The sequence below is a fragment of the Lissotriton vulgaris genome, unplaced genomic scaffold (assembly GCF_964263255.1).
Source record: "Lissotriton vulgaris unplaced genomic scaffold, aLisVul1.2 SCAFFOLD_219, whole genome shotgun sequence".
Lineage (NCBI taxonomy): Eukaryota > Metazoa > Chordata > Amphibia > Caudata > Salamandridae > Lissotriton > Lissotriton vulgaris.
Genome location: NW_028246735.1, coordinates 2,163,886 through 2,180,388, shown reverse-complemented (window position 1 = coordinate 2,180,388; position 16,503 = coordinate 2,163,886). Strand labels below are relative to the sequence as shown.

The 16,503-nt window shown below is 42.2% G+C and overlaps 1 protein-coding gene across 12 annotated transcripts in view; it reads right to left on the bottom strand.

The window, feature by feature from the left end:
• Positions 1-376: 376 nt before the first annotated feature.
• The window catches only part of LOC147665765 (butyrophilin subfamily 1 member A1-like), a 523,821-nt gene continuing 507,694 nt past the window's right edge, over positions 377-16,503 (bottom strand). For all 12 annotated transcript variants that reach the window (XM_086949524.1, XM_086949523.1, XM_086949526.1 and 9 more), the window contains one exon: positions 377-1,091. In XM_086949524.1, the coding sequence (XP_086805650.1) occupies positions 580-1,091 (512 nt within the window). In that variant the 3' untranslated portion in view covers positions 377-579. The remainder of the gene's footprint in view (positions 1,092-16,503) is intronic.

Here is a 16,503-nt window from a genome sequence, read left to right as displayed (position 1 = left end):
ATTTTACTATTATAAACTTGTTTGATTGTCCATGGGGCCGTGCATATTACATTTACCCTTGTTGCCCTTTCAATAGTTTGCAGACAAGCATTATTAATCAAATTATAATTGGTGATTTTTGTTGTATAGATGCATATGCCACCCGCATGCACCCCAGCACAGTACCCCCATGCATCCCACCAACACACACTTTATAACAACACACCACACCATGCCACTGCCCCACGTCACTGCACTAGACAACAAGTTTGTAGTACGGAGCACAGCAGCCACACTGCTCGACAACAAACCTTAGAAACATTGCCAAAGCCAATAGTCTGGCTAAAGACTAATAAGGTCTGAAATGCGAGACCTATTGGCTATGCCAATGCTTGTTTATATGTTACATGTTGTTTGGTGCATGATTCACGGCAAACATTCTCTGCCCTTGTTTTAAAAATGTTCAAGGAAAAGAGATACATAGTTTCACTGAGGCTTCTGGTTGTCGTGGAAACAGGTGAAAGGGTCATTGTAAAGAAGGTGCTTGGAATGTTGGTGTTTAAACCGTGGGTGACAGTTGAGGGGGGGGGATAGGGGGGCTCACACCAGCCTCAGCTCCGCTTCTCCCCAGAGATTAAAGAGCGGGAAGAGCCTCTGCGTGAAGGGGGCCGGCGGGAAGGAGAAGAGAAGCTCCATGGAGTCAGCATTGTACAGGGACAGCCGCCCCCCCTCGTAGTCCAGATACACCCCCAGCTTCAGGGGCTTCTCACGAGGGGACAGAGGGGTCCGAGGGTGGGTGAGAGCCGTGTACGGACCCCCCGACCCCTGCACAGCCCAGACTCCCCCCTTAGGTGACCATGGGAAGAAGCCCTTCCTGTTCACAGACTCCGCTGCGACCCCCACCTCCCACCTCCCCTCCTGCAGCAGCTGCACCTCCCAGTAATGTCTGCCGGAGGTGAACCCCTCGCTCCCCAGCACACAGGGGTAGAGGAAGGTGAATCTCTTGGGGGTGTCCGGCAGGGGCTGTGCTGTGTCCGTCCGTCTCACACGTCTCCCCCCCTCAGACAGGAGGAGCTCACGATGAGCCGTGTCAGGATCCAGAGTCACCATCACTGCAGAGAAGAGATTCACAATTAGAGATTTAATGACACAAAGAAAGGCTGGAATTACTGCTCCTGTTTTACATATGATTCATTTACAACACATCTGGAAGGAGCACGCGGCGCTAGAGAGCGCGGCACTAGAGCGCTCACTACACTAAAGCGTGCAGCACTAGACTGCTCACTACACCAAAGCGAGCAGCACTAGACTGCTCACTACACTAAAGCGCGCAGCACTAGAGCGCTCACTACACTAAAGATTGCATTCATCCAGAGCACACACTACACCAAACAGCACTACATAGAGAGGACATTCTACTGCACACTACACCGGACCATACTACACACACTGCTCGCAGTCACTACACTGCAGCGTGCGTTCATTTACAGCACACGCTACACCAAACAGCACCAAATAGACAGGAAATTCTACTAAACACCACGCTTCATCACACAGCATATTACACACACACACAGTGCTCACTGCACTACTCACTACTGCACCATACAGCATACTACATAACACCACATTAAACTGAACACTGCAGCAGGCAGGACACTGTACTAGCAACTCCAAAAAATGCTGCACGACTCAGTACACTCCATTAGATGGTACTGAGTGACAGAGCTACTCAAAAGGCATCTCTCTCTAGTCAGTACACTGCAATATATGGCTCCATGTTGTTTCTGCTTCTGTACTCTATATTAGATTTTGAACAGTAAGAGAGGTCCTAGAAGGTATATGGTACTGGTCAGTACACTGTATTAGATGACACAGAGTGACTGAGCTACTCCAAGGTATACAGTACTAATTAGTGCACTCTATTAGATGCGACAGAGGGACAGAGCTACCAGCAGTTATACTGTACTAATCAGTTCAATGCCGTGGATGACTCAGCTTGATAGAGCTACTAGAGGTGTACTGTAATAGTCAGTACACTGCATTAGAAGGTACAGAGTGACAGAGCTACTCGAAAGTATACTTTACTAGTCAGTACTCTGCATTAGATGTTACAGAGTAACAAAGCCACTCCAATGGGGGGAGTGGCTAGCCAGGCAACATGGCGGACGCGAGTTCCTAACGCTCTGCACACAAACCCTCTATTATACTGAAAAACGATTGAATTCTACTCCAGCGGACTACAAAACAAGTCACGATAGGCTACGGAGTGCGAGGTGATATGGACTGGTGAACAGTATGGTTGTATGGCGAAGGATGGCGGTGAGGAAGTACGTAGGGCCTTGCCATCGAGAAACTCACCCATCACTGCAGAAATGGACTGACGACAGAGGCATTGAGCGTGGACGAAGAGGGAAAGACCCAAACGCAGGCAACGGACTTCGAGAGCAGTGCCGGGGGGGATCGAGGGTCGTCGGCTGAGAGGTGGCAAGTAGACGCTGCCCCTGCACCACCCGGGATCTCGCAGGTGCGCCGGCTCTGCAGGACATGACCCCAGGCATTGGCATTGTGGAACCCCCACACAGGACATCGCTGAGTAGGAGTGCCAGTCAGGAACCCAAAGGACGCGGAGCAGGTAAAAGACCAAAGCAGTCACACGCCATCACTGACTCGAGCGCTGACCGGATGGCCGGCGGGGAGCAGCGATCGAAGCTCTCGATCAGCAGGTCTGGGGCCTTGATCCGTCAGCAGTTGGGGGCAGTGCAAGAACAGAGAAAGTGCATCGAAGGAGGTGCTGGGCCAAGGCATAGGGACGGAATGTATATTGGGCCCTCCCCACTGGAGTTTACACAGCCCACGTCGCGCTGCCCCGGGTTCTCTAAAGCAGAGCGCTAGAAGGGGAGGATGGTGATCCAGCACCCAGAACATCGAGCTTGAACTGCAGGAGGATATTGGGGCACACCACACGAGGAATGTCAGAGCTGCTTCACTCATCCTAAGGGGAAACGCACCGGGGCCTAGTTAGGCCTGTAGTGATCCGGGGGCTGGAACAGCCTCTTTTCAACGTATATGTACATTAGAAACCTTTGTTTTTTTTTTGTTTTTTTATAAATTTTTTATTGAACATAGCAATGGTTAATCAGTGGTACAATGCATCTTTACAGTTTTAAATAAATAAATAAAGAAGAAAGACATCTATATACAAATATATATCAGACATGAGAATTAGGAAAAGGGGAAGAGATTCATCGAGCACAGCAAAAAGGGAATACAGACAATGATTTAATCTAGAAGGGACTGTGCAAAATCCGCAATTTATAAAGTGTCGTTGTAAATAAGTGCAAAAGCCTACAATAAAGTGCTACTGCATGTGCAAAGAACTATGATACAGCGATAACCAAAAGAAGTGCTAGTGCTTTTAATTGTACTAACCCTTTCTTTATCTTTATTCTTCTTTTGCTGCTCATCCCTCCTTCAGTTGATCCAAATCCCCAAAATGTTTCCAATTCCTTTCAAATCTCTTAATAGAACCTACTCTGCCCGCATATGCTTTTTCAAAAAAACAGGTTCTCCTCATCTTATTGAACCATTTTATAAGTGATGGAATTTCCAGTTTTGTAGTATTAAAGAGCGGGCAATCGCGCATGATATAAATATAAATACCTCCTCCGATTTGTTGATATTGCTTCTATCCTTGCTTATTCCAAACAAGGCTACTTCTACCGTTGGCGGAAATGGTTTTCCAATGGCCAATTCAATTTGCGCGAATATCTCTTTCCAGAATGACTCCAACATCGGGCAGGCGAAAAAAATATGATACCATCCCCCCTGGCCATGTGCTAAACATCTAAAACACTTATTTTCTGTTCCAGGAAACATTTTTTCCAAAGCCTCTGGCGTATAATAGGCTAGCCAACGAGACAGAAAGGCCATCCTCTTATAGTTGGCAGCACGCAAGGATGTGTTTCCCAGTAAACAGAGAGCCTCCCAATCTTTGAAGGAAAAAAAGCACTGGGTCGAGAGACTTACTTTATTCAGATGTTTAACAATGAGTGGGGATTGGCCAGAGCCATGGAGCAATTTATACCACTGCCCTATCCCGCTGCTCTTCCTACCATAAAGGTTATTTAGTAAATTATTGGGGGTATTCAACAAGCCACTTCCTTCCTTTTTAATAAAATGAGTGATCTGAAGATATTCAAAAAAGGACAGACGCCTTAAAATGTTGGATCTAATTATCACCTCTTGCCAACTAATAACCCTATTTTGGACTAGCAAGTCTCTCAATTCCCGAAACCCACACAATTCCCATTTTTTAATCTTCGAGAAACTTAACGGAAGTCCTATTTTACTACATTCAAACAAGCTTAGATATTGGGAACCATCAGAACCATGTTTTTTAAAAAGCAGCAATAAGCGCGTAGTATATTCTTTCAGCGTCTTATACCTCGATTTTTTTGGGGAGTTTTGCGGTCTTTAAAAAAATAGGGATTTGAGACCCTGCTTCTTGGACCATCTTCTCCAAAAAGAAATTGTCTCTTGTCTGATACACCCTTAAAAGACCTGCCACTATATCAAAGAATGCAGCTTCGTAGTATGTTTTTAAGTGGGGTAGCGCTAACCCTCCTTGATCTATTGTGAGTTGCACCACCGGGAGTTGAACTCTAGGAGTTTTATTACCCCAAATAAATCCTCTTAACATTGTTTCTAATTCTTTAAAGAAAGACAAATTAATTTTTAACGGTACATTAGTAAACAAAAATATAAGTAGAGGCAGAACTGACATTTTAACGATTGACACCCTACCAATCACTGTCAGGGGTAACAAGAGCCATTTATCTAACATATGCTTGATTTTATTTTTCATTCTCGTGTAATTTAGTTCTAAAAGCATATCATACTCTGCAGTTACAAAAATACCCAGATATCTTATTGGGTCTCTTTTTGCAGCTTGAGCTTGTAAGAAATTAGGGAGAAATCCTGTATCTGTATTTAAAGCAAGAACTTCATTCTTTTTAGCATTTATCTTATATCCCCCAATCTTTTCATAAGCTTTAAACTCTTTCAATAAGTTCTCAACCACCCCCTTTTCAGGAGCAAGATAAAGAATAATGTCGTCAGCAAAAAGTTTTAGTTTAGACATGCCGAGGATGGGGGGCGTGATAGCTGCATTATCCCTAATCCTTGCCACCAAGGGCTCAATGAAAAAAGTAAAAAGCAGGGGAGATAAAGGGCAGCCTTGCCTAGTGCCCCTGGTTACATTGATCCTGCCGGCCTGTTGTGCATTAATTATTACCTGAGCAGAGGCTCCAGAATATATATTATGTATCATCTTAATTATCTGAACCGGGAATCCAAATTGTCCAAGGGAATAAAATAGGGCGTCCCAATTTACCAAGTCGAATACCTTTTCGGCATCAACCATTAAAATACAAGCTGGCAGCGAATTGGTGTTCAGATAGTCCAAGGCCTGGATTAGGTATTCCGTATTTGTGGCCATATAACGTCCTGCAATAAACCCGGTCTGGTCATGATGGATTACTTCCTGAGCTGCCAGGACAAATCTTTCTGCCCATATTTTCATAAGTATTTTGTAATCGGAGTTCAAAAGGCTAATTGGCCTGTATGAATTTACATCCTCCTTTTTTTGATCTTTTTTTTAAAAGCATATAATTGTCGATTCTTTGAAAGCCCCAGGAACCGAACCTCCTAATTTTATATGATTAAATAATTTTAATAGAGGTTGTTCTAATTCAGCAAGAAATACTTTGTAGAACTCTATAGGGTACCCATCCTGACCACAAGCCTTTCCCCCAGAGGTCGCCTTGATACTTGTACGAATTTCTAAAACAGTTAATTCCCTATCTATTTGTATCTTCCGGGATTCCGAGATTTTAGGAATCTCTAAATTCGCAAAATATTCGTGAATCTTTTCTTCCTCTACCTGGTAGTTTGTGGAATAGATTCTCTCAAAGTGATCTAGGAAAATCCCAGAGATCTTCTCATTTTCCAACACTTCGATCCCACTCAGAGGATCCTGGATTTTAACTATATGGGAAGATTCCTGTTTTTTTTTTTGCAGAGTTGGCTAGTAATTTCCCAACCATCTGACTATCTTCATAGATTCTTTGCTGGAAAGTTTTTGAGTTATTTATTTCTTCGAGAGTAAAAAAATCCCTTAAACATGATTTAGCTTGCTCCAAGTGGTTTGGTTGAGACTGGAGCTGTAATAAATACTGCTCCTCGACAGTAGATTGTAATTTAGCTATTTTTAGTTTCCTTTCCTTCGCCTGAGCGCTTGTGAACGCGATTATCTTACCCCGTGCTGCTGCTTTAAACCCACCCCAAACTGAGAAGGGTTCAGCTGAGTCTTGATTTATTTCGAAATATTCCACAATCCATGATCTAAATCCAGACACCCAGGTTTGGTCCTGAAGCAAAGTGCGATCTAACTGCCATCTTGGGCGCACCCTATCGGTCCCTCCCAAAACAAGATCCAGTTCAATTCTGCCATGGTCGGAGAAAGGATTGCATCCAATTAGATTATTTGAGATCTGCAAAGATCTTGATATCAAGAAAAAATCTATTCTGGATGCAGTCCGGAAACGATGAGAATAGCATGTGAACAGCTCCCTCTCTACATTCTTGGAGCGCCAGGGATCCCGAAGTTGGTATTCATCTACAAAAGTTTCGAGAAAGCCTTTAGTTCTGGGCTTCAACTGTTTTTTATTTTTATTTGAAGTATCCCTTTTCAGATCTTGAATAAAGTTAAAATCCCCTCCACAAATAATTTGTCCTGGGACACCTCTTAACACCGCATGAATTTCTTTCAAAGAAGAAACATCGTCAAGAATTGGGCCGTAGTAATTCACGAAGTTTAAGGGCTTCCCGTGAAGTTTAACTGTAACCCAAAGCCACCTTCCTTTGGAGTCCCTTCTGGTCTGAATAAACTCCCAGGGTAGATTCCTAGAGAAATAAATTGCTACCCCTCTCTGGGCAACTCCCGCAGATGAAAAAACAGCTTGACTAAAGTATCTCGGAATAAATAAGTTAGGGTCGTTCGTTTTCAGATGTGTCTCTTGAAAGTATACTACTTGAGGATTTAGTGAGATTACCCACTTTAAGAGAGCCCCATACTTTTGTTTGTTCAACATACCATTAGCATTGATTGACAGTGTCTTACATAAATCATGATTCATTTAAACTGAAATGTCTTATCCTTGTCAAGTACCAAATACTGAGAAAATAACTATTACATCCATTGCTTATGTATCTTTTTACTGCGTTTCTCACCCCCTGCTCCCCCCCACCCCAGGAATGTGGCAACACTCAGCACTTCCACGCTGACCACATTCCTCCCTCCCTTCCTTTTCAACTGGGTGTCTTCTTCCTACACCCTGGGTGACCCGACTGACTGGACCCACCCTGTTTTTTTTACCCAAGAAATGTGTTTTCCCCTTTTATAAAACGCTAGCTCACCCTTTTACCTCCTCCTTCCCTACAAGGAGCCCACAGGATTCCAAGAGAGGACGAAGAGAGAGAAAAACCATTGAGGTAGGAGGGGAAGGGGAAAAGAGAAAAAAGAACGCCAAAGAAAGAAGAAAGAAAGAAGATTCTTCTCGATCCATTTCACTCCCTACCCCCTGATATCTCTTTCAAGAGAGACTGTGCCTCATCTAAATCTGAAAATAAGAAAAATTTCCCCCTGACCAAAACTTTCAGCTTTGATTGCTGAGCAATCGAGGCTTGTGCACCATTTGCTTTGAATAGCTGTAGAAGTTTTACAAATTCTTTCCTTCTTTTTGCAGCTGCCGCTGTCATATCGGAAAAGATCCTGCATTTTGTAGTCTCAGTCACTGCAAATTGGCGTTGCTGATAGGCCTTCGAAAGAATCCTTTCCTTGATCCTGTAGTCTGCAAAGTTCAGTAGAATAGTTCTTGGGAATGGTGAGTTTGCAAACCTCTGAGCTGGAACTCGATGGGCCCTAGTTATGGTCAGGTCTCCTTCAAAATCGGGTAGAACTGACTTCTGGATGAATGAGTTGACCCACTGGACAGTATCAGAGCCTTCTGTTCCTTCCGGAACTCCCACAATTCCCAGATTTGATCTTCGAGAGTGATTTTCAAGCTCCTCGAGCTTGTTCTCCATGATGATCCTCTTCTTTACTGCTTCCGTGGCACCCTCCGAGGCTAGATTTATACGATCCTCGAGGACAGAAATCCTCCCCTCTGCCTCTTGAATCCTGCTCGGGAGCACCATGTATAGCTCTTCAAATTTATCCATCCTAGCATGGAGAGCGGCTATCTCAGTTTGCTGATTGTTCTTTATTTCCCGAATTTCATCTAGGATCAGATTTAACATTTCGCGGATATCTAGCTGATATCTTACTTCCGTGGGTATACTAGCAATTTCTGCCGCTTCTGCTCCTGATGTTTCATTTTGTGGGGTCTCCCCTTCCATGGCTGACTCCTCCCTTGCCAAGTGGTGGGTTTGGGGGGTTTGGGGTCCAGATATCAAAAGAGCCTCAGAGCTTTGGCTCCCCCCCCCTCCATTAGAGCAGAGTCTCTAGGATCAGCAATCTCAATAGAAACAATAGAAGATTGTGGAGGAGGTGGTGGCACTAGAGATTTTGAGGACACTTTCTTGGCAAAAAGAGGGAAGTGTCTCAGTTCCTTTGCTCCATTAGCTCCATTTGCACCATTATCACCATTCCTTATTTCCTCCGTTAGCTGCGATGGTGTTGAGATTGAGACTAAGACCTGAGTAGGGGTAGGAGTGGGGTTCTGTTCTTGAGCCCCTGCCTGAGGTTGCACCAGAGAGCCCAGACTTTTACGCTCCTCTACGGTTACTCTCAAGTGATCTTCATCATGGAGGGAGGGAGAGAGGGGGAGAGGGTGGGAGGGAGGGAGGGAGGGGGAGGAGAGAGTATGTTCGTCCTCCGAGGACTCCGGCGTAGTATCTTCAGCAGGGTTACCCTCTCTAATCTTATCTCTCCCTTTCTCTTCTTCAGCTTTAGCTGCCTTACGTGCGGCTTTTTTGGCTTTAGCTAGTCGTGTCCTTGCCTTTGAGCGGGCGGCCATTTCGACTTTGCTTAGTTTAACCACCTCCTCTCCCTCTCCCTCTTTCATGGGTTTGCCCATTGTCTCTCCTTTACACCTTCCTTACACCCTTTTTTTTTGCCTTCACTGCAGGATTGCAAGGTTATTTCTGTTTCTGGTTGAAAAAAAAAAAAAAAAAAACAGACAGCTACTCATTTTCAGAGACAGAAGACAGAAAGATGTACTCGAGTTTAAGCTCCATAGACCACAGTCCGGAAAAGAAAAAGCTGCAGCAGCAACTTTATTTTTTTTTTTTAACCTCCTCCAAGTCCTCCTCCAAGCCCCCAAAGCGTTTTGCAGATCAATCACTCTGTCACTCTGTCTGACCTTAACCTGGGAGCTCCGGTTGAGAACGCGTGATGACAGATGGCAGATGGCTGGGGGCTGGATTGGCGCTTTAACACGGTGTTTTCTCTTAACATAGCAGCGTTGCGTTCATCTTTTCACCCATGTCCGCTATCTTATGTGGCAAAATCCCTCTGCCACTGCCTGAATTGGGAGCGGATTTTTTCGAGCAGGGGAGCTCAGCTAGCGTCTCGTCTCACTATCACCATTGAGGGGTGGAGTCCAGCCTTCGGGTCACGGGAGACTACGCAGAGGCGTGGTTCTCTGCAGCCTCCATCTCACGTCTAGCCCAAGCGTACATTAGAAACCTTATGTAATCTAAATATTATTATGTTCCACTTTAGTAGTTTAGGTTTTTCTTTTTTTGTAAAAATTCACTAGAGACACGCCATCACCTTTTTGATTACATATGTGTGGATAATGCTACTGAAATGAATTGTTGATTTCTATTTTGCTTTTGATTGCAAATATATTCATATTGTGTATACACAGCTTCCTGTCTTGGCTTCTAATTTGAATCACCCTCAGTGCCATTGTGCGTTTGTCTTTACCAGAATCTGTTCGTATTTGCCCACAGGAGCCATTGTTTCTTGCTAAACTGTTACCCAGGCTCGCAGTGAGCAGGGTTCCCTTGTTTCCTCTTCCAGCCTCAAGGAAACAGGCAGAGACTTGATGCTAACCTGTGCGGCTTTGCATTTCACGCCTGTACGTTAAAATGTTAAAGTAGAGATGCAACACGGCGCAGAATGGAACCCATCATTAGCGTTTAACCGCATAATATGCCACATACTTTTTCTACCCTAGAGGCTCCGCTATTTCTCAATTTCTCCATAATTCCTGTGGCCTCGAGCATAAGGTGTACACCGATCACACACAGATGCATAGGATTGCTTGACACGCTGCCTCTTCTCACTGCTACTCTGCCAGAGAGCACTTCCAGTGCGACTGGGGCTAGTTCAGACGCCATGACCATTCACTCTTTGACACCTTTGCCGATACTGCCAACAGTAATGGCCGGAAGTGCCTATCTCGTGGAAGTATTTTTTTTATAGCAGATGGTACTATCCTAACAGTCCACAAGGGCAAAAAGCAAATGTGATATCTTTTGTATCTCGTTTGGGGGTTTAGCCTAGTGTTCAGGTACAGTGACATACCAGACACAACATGAAATGACCCTCACTGCCGTAAATTGAGAATGCAAAGCATCCGGAGCGATTGCTATGGTAACCAGGAAACGAACAGCTTGTGTCTAGAGTTTCCAAACTCTGTCATCTCAAAATGTATCATGTTCATGTTGCATAAAACTGGACTATTTTATTTCATTCTCAAGGAGATATTTGACATGGCTCAGTGTATATAATCAGTAGAAACCGTTGAACAGCCCTGAGGCTTTTCTATGTCTACCTATAGTTGTTTATCTTCATCGCGTCACTTTGTGACCCACTCTTAAGTACACAGTTGTTTCTGGTTTTAGGACTCGCCTAACATACAGCAGAAGCTGTCTGTTTGTGCAAAGACCCATTATAACTGTGCAATGGGCATAAAGCCCAGACATTGCTTACCATTGGTTGGGTTTATTTGTCAATCTTATTTCCTTGCTTTTAGTTCGTTTGCGTGTGTGGTCTTTCTTTCATCTTCTTATGTTCGTTCCCCCCTGTGGGTCATGACCTCATTACTTCTATTCTTCTAATGCTTCATTTTCAGACCCTGCTTGTTTCTTTTTTGTTAAGCATTCAGTAGTAGTGCATATGTTTCCCAGTGTTCTCCCTTCTGTACTTCGTCTCTCCACAGTCCATGTTGCTCTCTTTTGCGCATGCGCTTCTGCGCCAAGCTCTCCATGCCGGGCTCACCATCATATGCTTCTGTCCCATGTGTTGCTTTCTTGTCCATGTGCTTCTCTCCCCCAGATCCACAGTGCTTTCTCTCACCCATGTGCCCCCTTGCTGTCCCCTGCTGTCTCTTTTTCTTTACCCTAGCTACTTCCTCCAGGTTGCCCTACCCTCCATGTTGCTTCTGCCCTTCCCTCCATGTTGCTTCTGCCCTCCCCTCCATGTTGCTTCTATACCTCACCCTACATGTTGCTTCTGCCCTCCCCTCCATGTTGCTTCTGTACCTCACCCTCAAAGTTGTTTCTGTACCTCACCCTCCATGTTCCTTCTGCCCTCCCCTCCATGTTGCTTCTGCCCTCCTCTCCATGTCTTTTCTGTACCTCACCCTCCATGTTGTTTCTGTACCTCACCCTCCATGTTGTTTCTGTACCTCACCCTCCATGTTGCTTCTGTACCTCACCCTCAAAGTTGTTTCTGTACCTCACCCTCCATGTTCCTTCTGCCCTCCCCTCCATGTTGCTTCTGCCCTCCCCTCCATGTTGCTTCTGTACCTCACCCTCAAAGTTGTTTCAGTATCTCACCCTCCATGTTCCTTCTACCCTCCCCTCCATGTTGCTACTGCCCTCCCCTCCATGTTGTTTCTGTACCTCACCCTCCATGTTGTGTCTGTACCTCACCCTCCATGTTGCTTCTGTACCTCACCCTCCATGTTGTTTCTGTACCTCACCCTCCATGTTGCTTCTGTACCTCACCCTCCATGTTGCTTCTGCCCTTCCCTCCATGTTGCTTCTGCCCTCCCCTCCATGTTGCTTCTGTACCTCACCCTCCATGTTGCTTCTGTACCTCACCCTCCATGTTGCTTCTGTACCTCACCCTCCATGTTGCTTCTGCACCTCACCCTCCATGTTGCTTCTGCCCTCCCCTCCATGTTGCTTCTGTACCTCACCCTCCATGTTGCTTCTGTATCTCACCCTCCACATTGCTTCTGCCCTCCACTCCATGTTGTTTCTGTACCTCACCCTCCATGTTGTTTCTGTACCTCACCCTTCATGTTGCTCCTGCCCTCCCCTCCATGTTGCTTCTGTACCTCACCCACCATGTTGCTTCTGTACCTCACCCTCCATGTTGCTTCTGCCCTCCCCTCCATGTTGCTTCTGTACCTCACCCACCATGTTGCTTCTGTACCTCACCCTCCATGTTCCTTCTGTACCTCACCCTCCATGTTGCTTCTGTACCTCACCCACCATGTTGCTTCTGCCCTCCCCTCCATGTTGCTTCTGTACCTCACCCACCATGTTGCTTCTGTACCTCACCCTCCATGTTGCTTCTGCCCTCCCCTCCATGTTGCTTCTGTACCTCACCCACCATGTTGCTTCTGTACCTCACCCTCCATGTTGCTTCTGTACCTCACCCACCATGTTGCTTCTGCCCTCACCTCCATGTTGCTTCTGTACCTCACCCACCATGTTGCTTCTGCCCTCCCCTCCCCTCCTGGGAGGCCTATAGTCTCAGGTATCGGAGGGCCAACTGAGCGATTGTCACAATATGTGGATAATGTTCTCAGATTTTATGTACAGAACCTACCTTCTTTTATTGAAGATACCAAACATGTACTCAACATAATTAATGACCTGCTCTGGGAGGATGGAATGATTCTGGCTACACTAGACGTAGTGTCGCTATACACTAATATTGACCATGAACTAGGAATACAAGCATTGGATTACTTTTTGAGCCGTAGGTTGGCTGAGTTTTATGAACATACTCAGAAGATTCTGAAAATGACAGAAATCGTTCTGAAAAATAACGCATTCTTATTCGATGGGCACTGGTTCAGACAACGCTTTGGGACTACTATGGGTTCCAGGTTCCCTCCGTCTTTTGCCAACCTATTCATGGGCTGGTTTGAGGCGGAGCGGATCTGGGGCCATGGTGGGCAAAGATGGATACAGTATACATACTATTGGGGTTGTTTCATCGACGATTGCCTATGAATATGGACGGGTTCGGTGGATGAACTGAAAGGCTTTTTTGACTGAATCACTGACAGAATTTCGACTACAGAAATATCGACCTACAAGAATATCGAGTCAACAATATCGAGGGCAAAAATATCGACATCCTATCTACAACATGGTAAGTACAAAAATATCGAAAAAAAAATATCGATGTCAAAAATATCGATGTTAAAAATATCGTTTTTTTTTAATATATATAAATGTAAAATTAAGTCTATAAGACTAATAAATAAAATAAACATATTTAAAAGTATCTAATAATGTTTCAAAGTAATAAATAATACATATATATTAAGAATACATTAATTAAATATATACAGTAAATATGTAATATATATGCACTGAACAATAAGTATTAATAATTATTTTACGAATTTATAAATTAATGAAATATATTCTAATTTACTAACACATTTACAAACATAAAAGAGTAACAGAAATAAAATGTAAGTAATATAAAAAATAAAATAAACATTTGATATTTTAACAATTAATTAAATAAAACGTTGGATAGCGTAAGGGTAAAAATTTCTATTCCTACTCCAGAGAGTGCAACAGTAGGGAAAACTGACCCTGAACTCAAAAAACACCCCTTTACCCAAGAACTGAAACTGACCCTGAACCCTAAAAATACCCCTTTACCCAAAAACTGAAAACTGACCCTGAACCCAAAAAATACCCCTTTACCCAAGAACTGAAAACTGACCCTGAACGCTAAAAATACCCCTTTACCCAAAAACTGAAAACTGACCCTGAACCCTAAAAATACCCCTTTACCCAAGAACTGAAAACTGACCCTGAACCCTAAAAATACCCCTTTACCCAAAAACTGAAAACTGACCCTGAACCCAAAAAATACCCCTTTACCCAAAAACTGAAAACTGACCCTGAACCCAAAAAATACCCCTTTACCCAAGAACTGAAAACAGACCCTGAACCCTAAAAATACCCCTTTACCCAAAAACTGAAAACTGACCCTGAACCCTAAAAATAACCCTTTACCCAAAAACTGAAAACTGACCCTAAACCCTCAAAATACCCCTTTACCCAAAAACTGAAAACTGACCCTGAACCCTAAAAATACCCCTTTACCCAAGAACTGAAAACTGACCCTGAACCCTAAAAATACCCCTTTACCCAAGAACTGAAAACTGACCCTGAACCCTAAAAATACCCCTTTACCCAAGAACTGAAAACTGACCCTGAACACTAAAAAAAAAACCTTTACCCAAAAACTGAAAACTGACCCTGAACACTAAAAATACCCCTTTACCCAAAAACGCAAAACTGACCCTGAACACTAAAAATACTCCTTTACCCAAACTTAATTAATATTATTTAATTAGCAATTAATTATTAATGAACAATAACAAATACAGTAAATATATTAGCACATTAGCTGTAATTAATATAATTTAATAATTAATATTATTTTTCCCCAATTAATTAATTAACAGTAACTAAAAATTATATATAAATAAATTACTCTAATTAATGTAACTAATTAATATTATTTAATTACCAATTAAATAATAATTTTAAATATGTACAAAATTATAATAATTAATTAACTAATTAATATTATTTCCCAATAAATTAAATATACATTTTTAAAAACATATATTAATTAATTAATTATTATTAAATTACTCCCCACCCCATTCCCCTATAAACCCAGATCCCGCTACAGAACATATATATCAATTAATAAATTAATTAAAATTATTTTGCTATTATTTTCACATAATTACCAATTAATTATAATTTATTAATACATCCTACTAATTACTAATCAATTTACCAATTAATCAATATTAATTAGCAATTAATTATAATTAATAAATTAATCCTACTAATTATTAATCAACTAATTAAATTACTTCCCACCCTATTCCCCTATAAACCCACAACCCGCTACAGAACATATATATCAATTAATAAATTAATTAAAATTATTTTGCTATTATTTTCACATAATTACCAATTAATTATAATTTATTAATAAATCCTACTAATTACTAATCAATTTACCATAATTAAATTACTTCCCACCCTATTCCCCTATAAACCCACAACCCGCTCCGGTACAAAAACATAAAATTTACTTATAAATGTATTTAATATTATATAACATTTATACACATATAATAGTAATTATTTTAAATACTTAAATTAAACATATGACACATACATAATAAAAACTATACAATAATACAAATATCGATATTAGTGTCATCGAAATTAGTAACATCGATATATATGCTATCGATATTACTAACTTCGATATTACTTACATCGATATTAAGTATTTCGATATTACTTACCTTGGGTCGATATTCTGACCTACGATATTCTTGCCTTCGATATTATGCACCTTCGATATTTCAGACTCGATATTATGGTAGGTCGATATTTCCTACTCGATATTTTGACTGTGTACCTTTTTGACTACCTTAATGACAACACTTTCAATCTGAAATTTACGACACATTATGATAAAGACCATATAATTTTTTGGGACATTGAACTATTTGTAGATGGAGACAGATTAGGCAGTAGGATGTACAGGAAACCCACTAGCTGTAATGCTATCCTGCTGCAGGAAGTTGTCATCCAAGTAGTCAAATTACTGCAATACCCTATGGGGAAATGACTAGAGCCAGACGAAATTGTACTAATGAGAAGGACTTTGGATTACAATTTAAAGGATATGTAACGCAGATTCATCAATCGAGGCTATGACAAACAGACAATTGTGAAGGCTGAGGCAAGAGCCAGGAAACTGAAGTGTGACAAAACTTTACAGAGAAAACAGCAGAGCACTATACAGGGGACTGAGAAAGCACAAATAATTACTAAGTATAATGCAGATAGTGCTAAGCTATACTCTATTCTTAGAAGACACTGGTATTTACTTAAACTAGATAATGATTTGTCGCATTTTCTTAATGAAAAACCGAGTTTGACATTTAAAAAAGGCACTACACTGGCCAATTTGATTAGCCCCAGCTACCCGAGGAAACCAGAGAGTACAATTTGGTTAAGAATTAAACTTAAAGGCTTTCACAAATGTGGTAAGTGTAGCTCTTTTAGATGGGCTATAAGTAAGATAACAACTTTTAACTATAATGACTCAGGGAACTATACTATAGATATGTTTTTGAACTGTGATACAACCTATGTGGTTTATGTTATAATGTGTAGTTGCGGTAAAATCTACGTAGGTAGCACTAT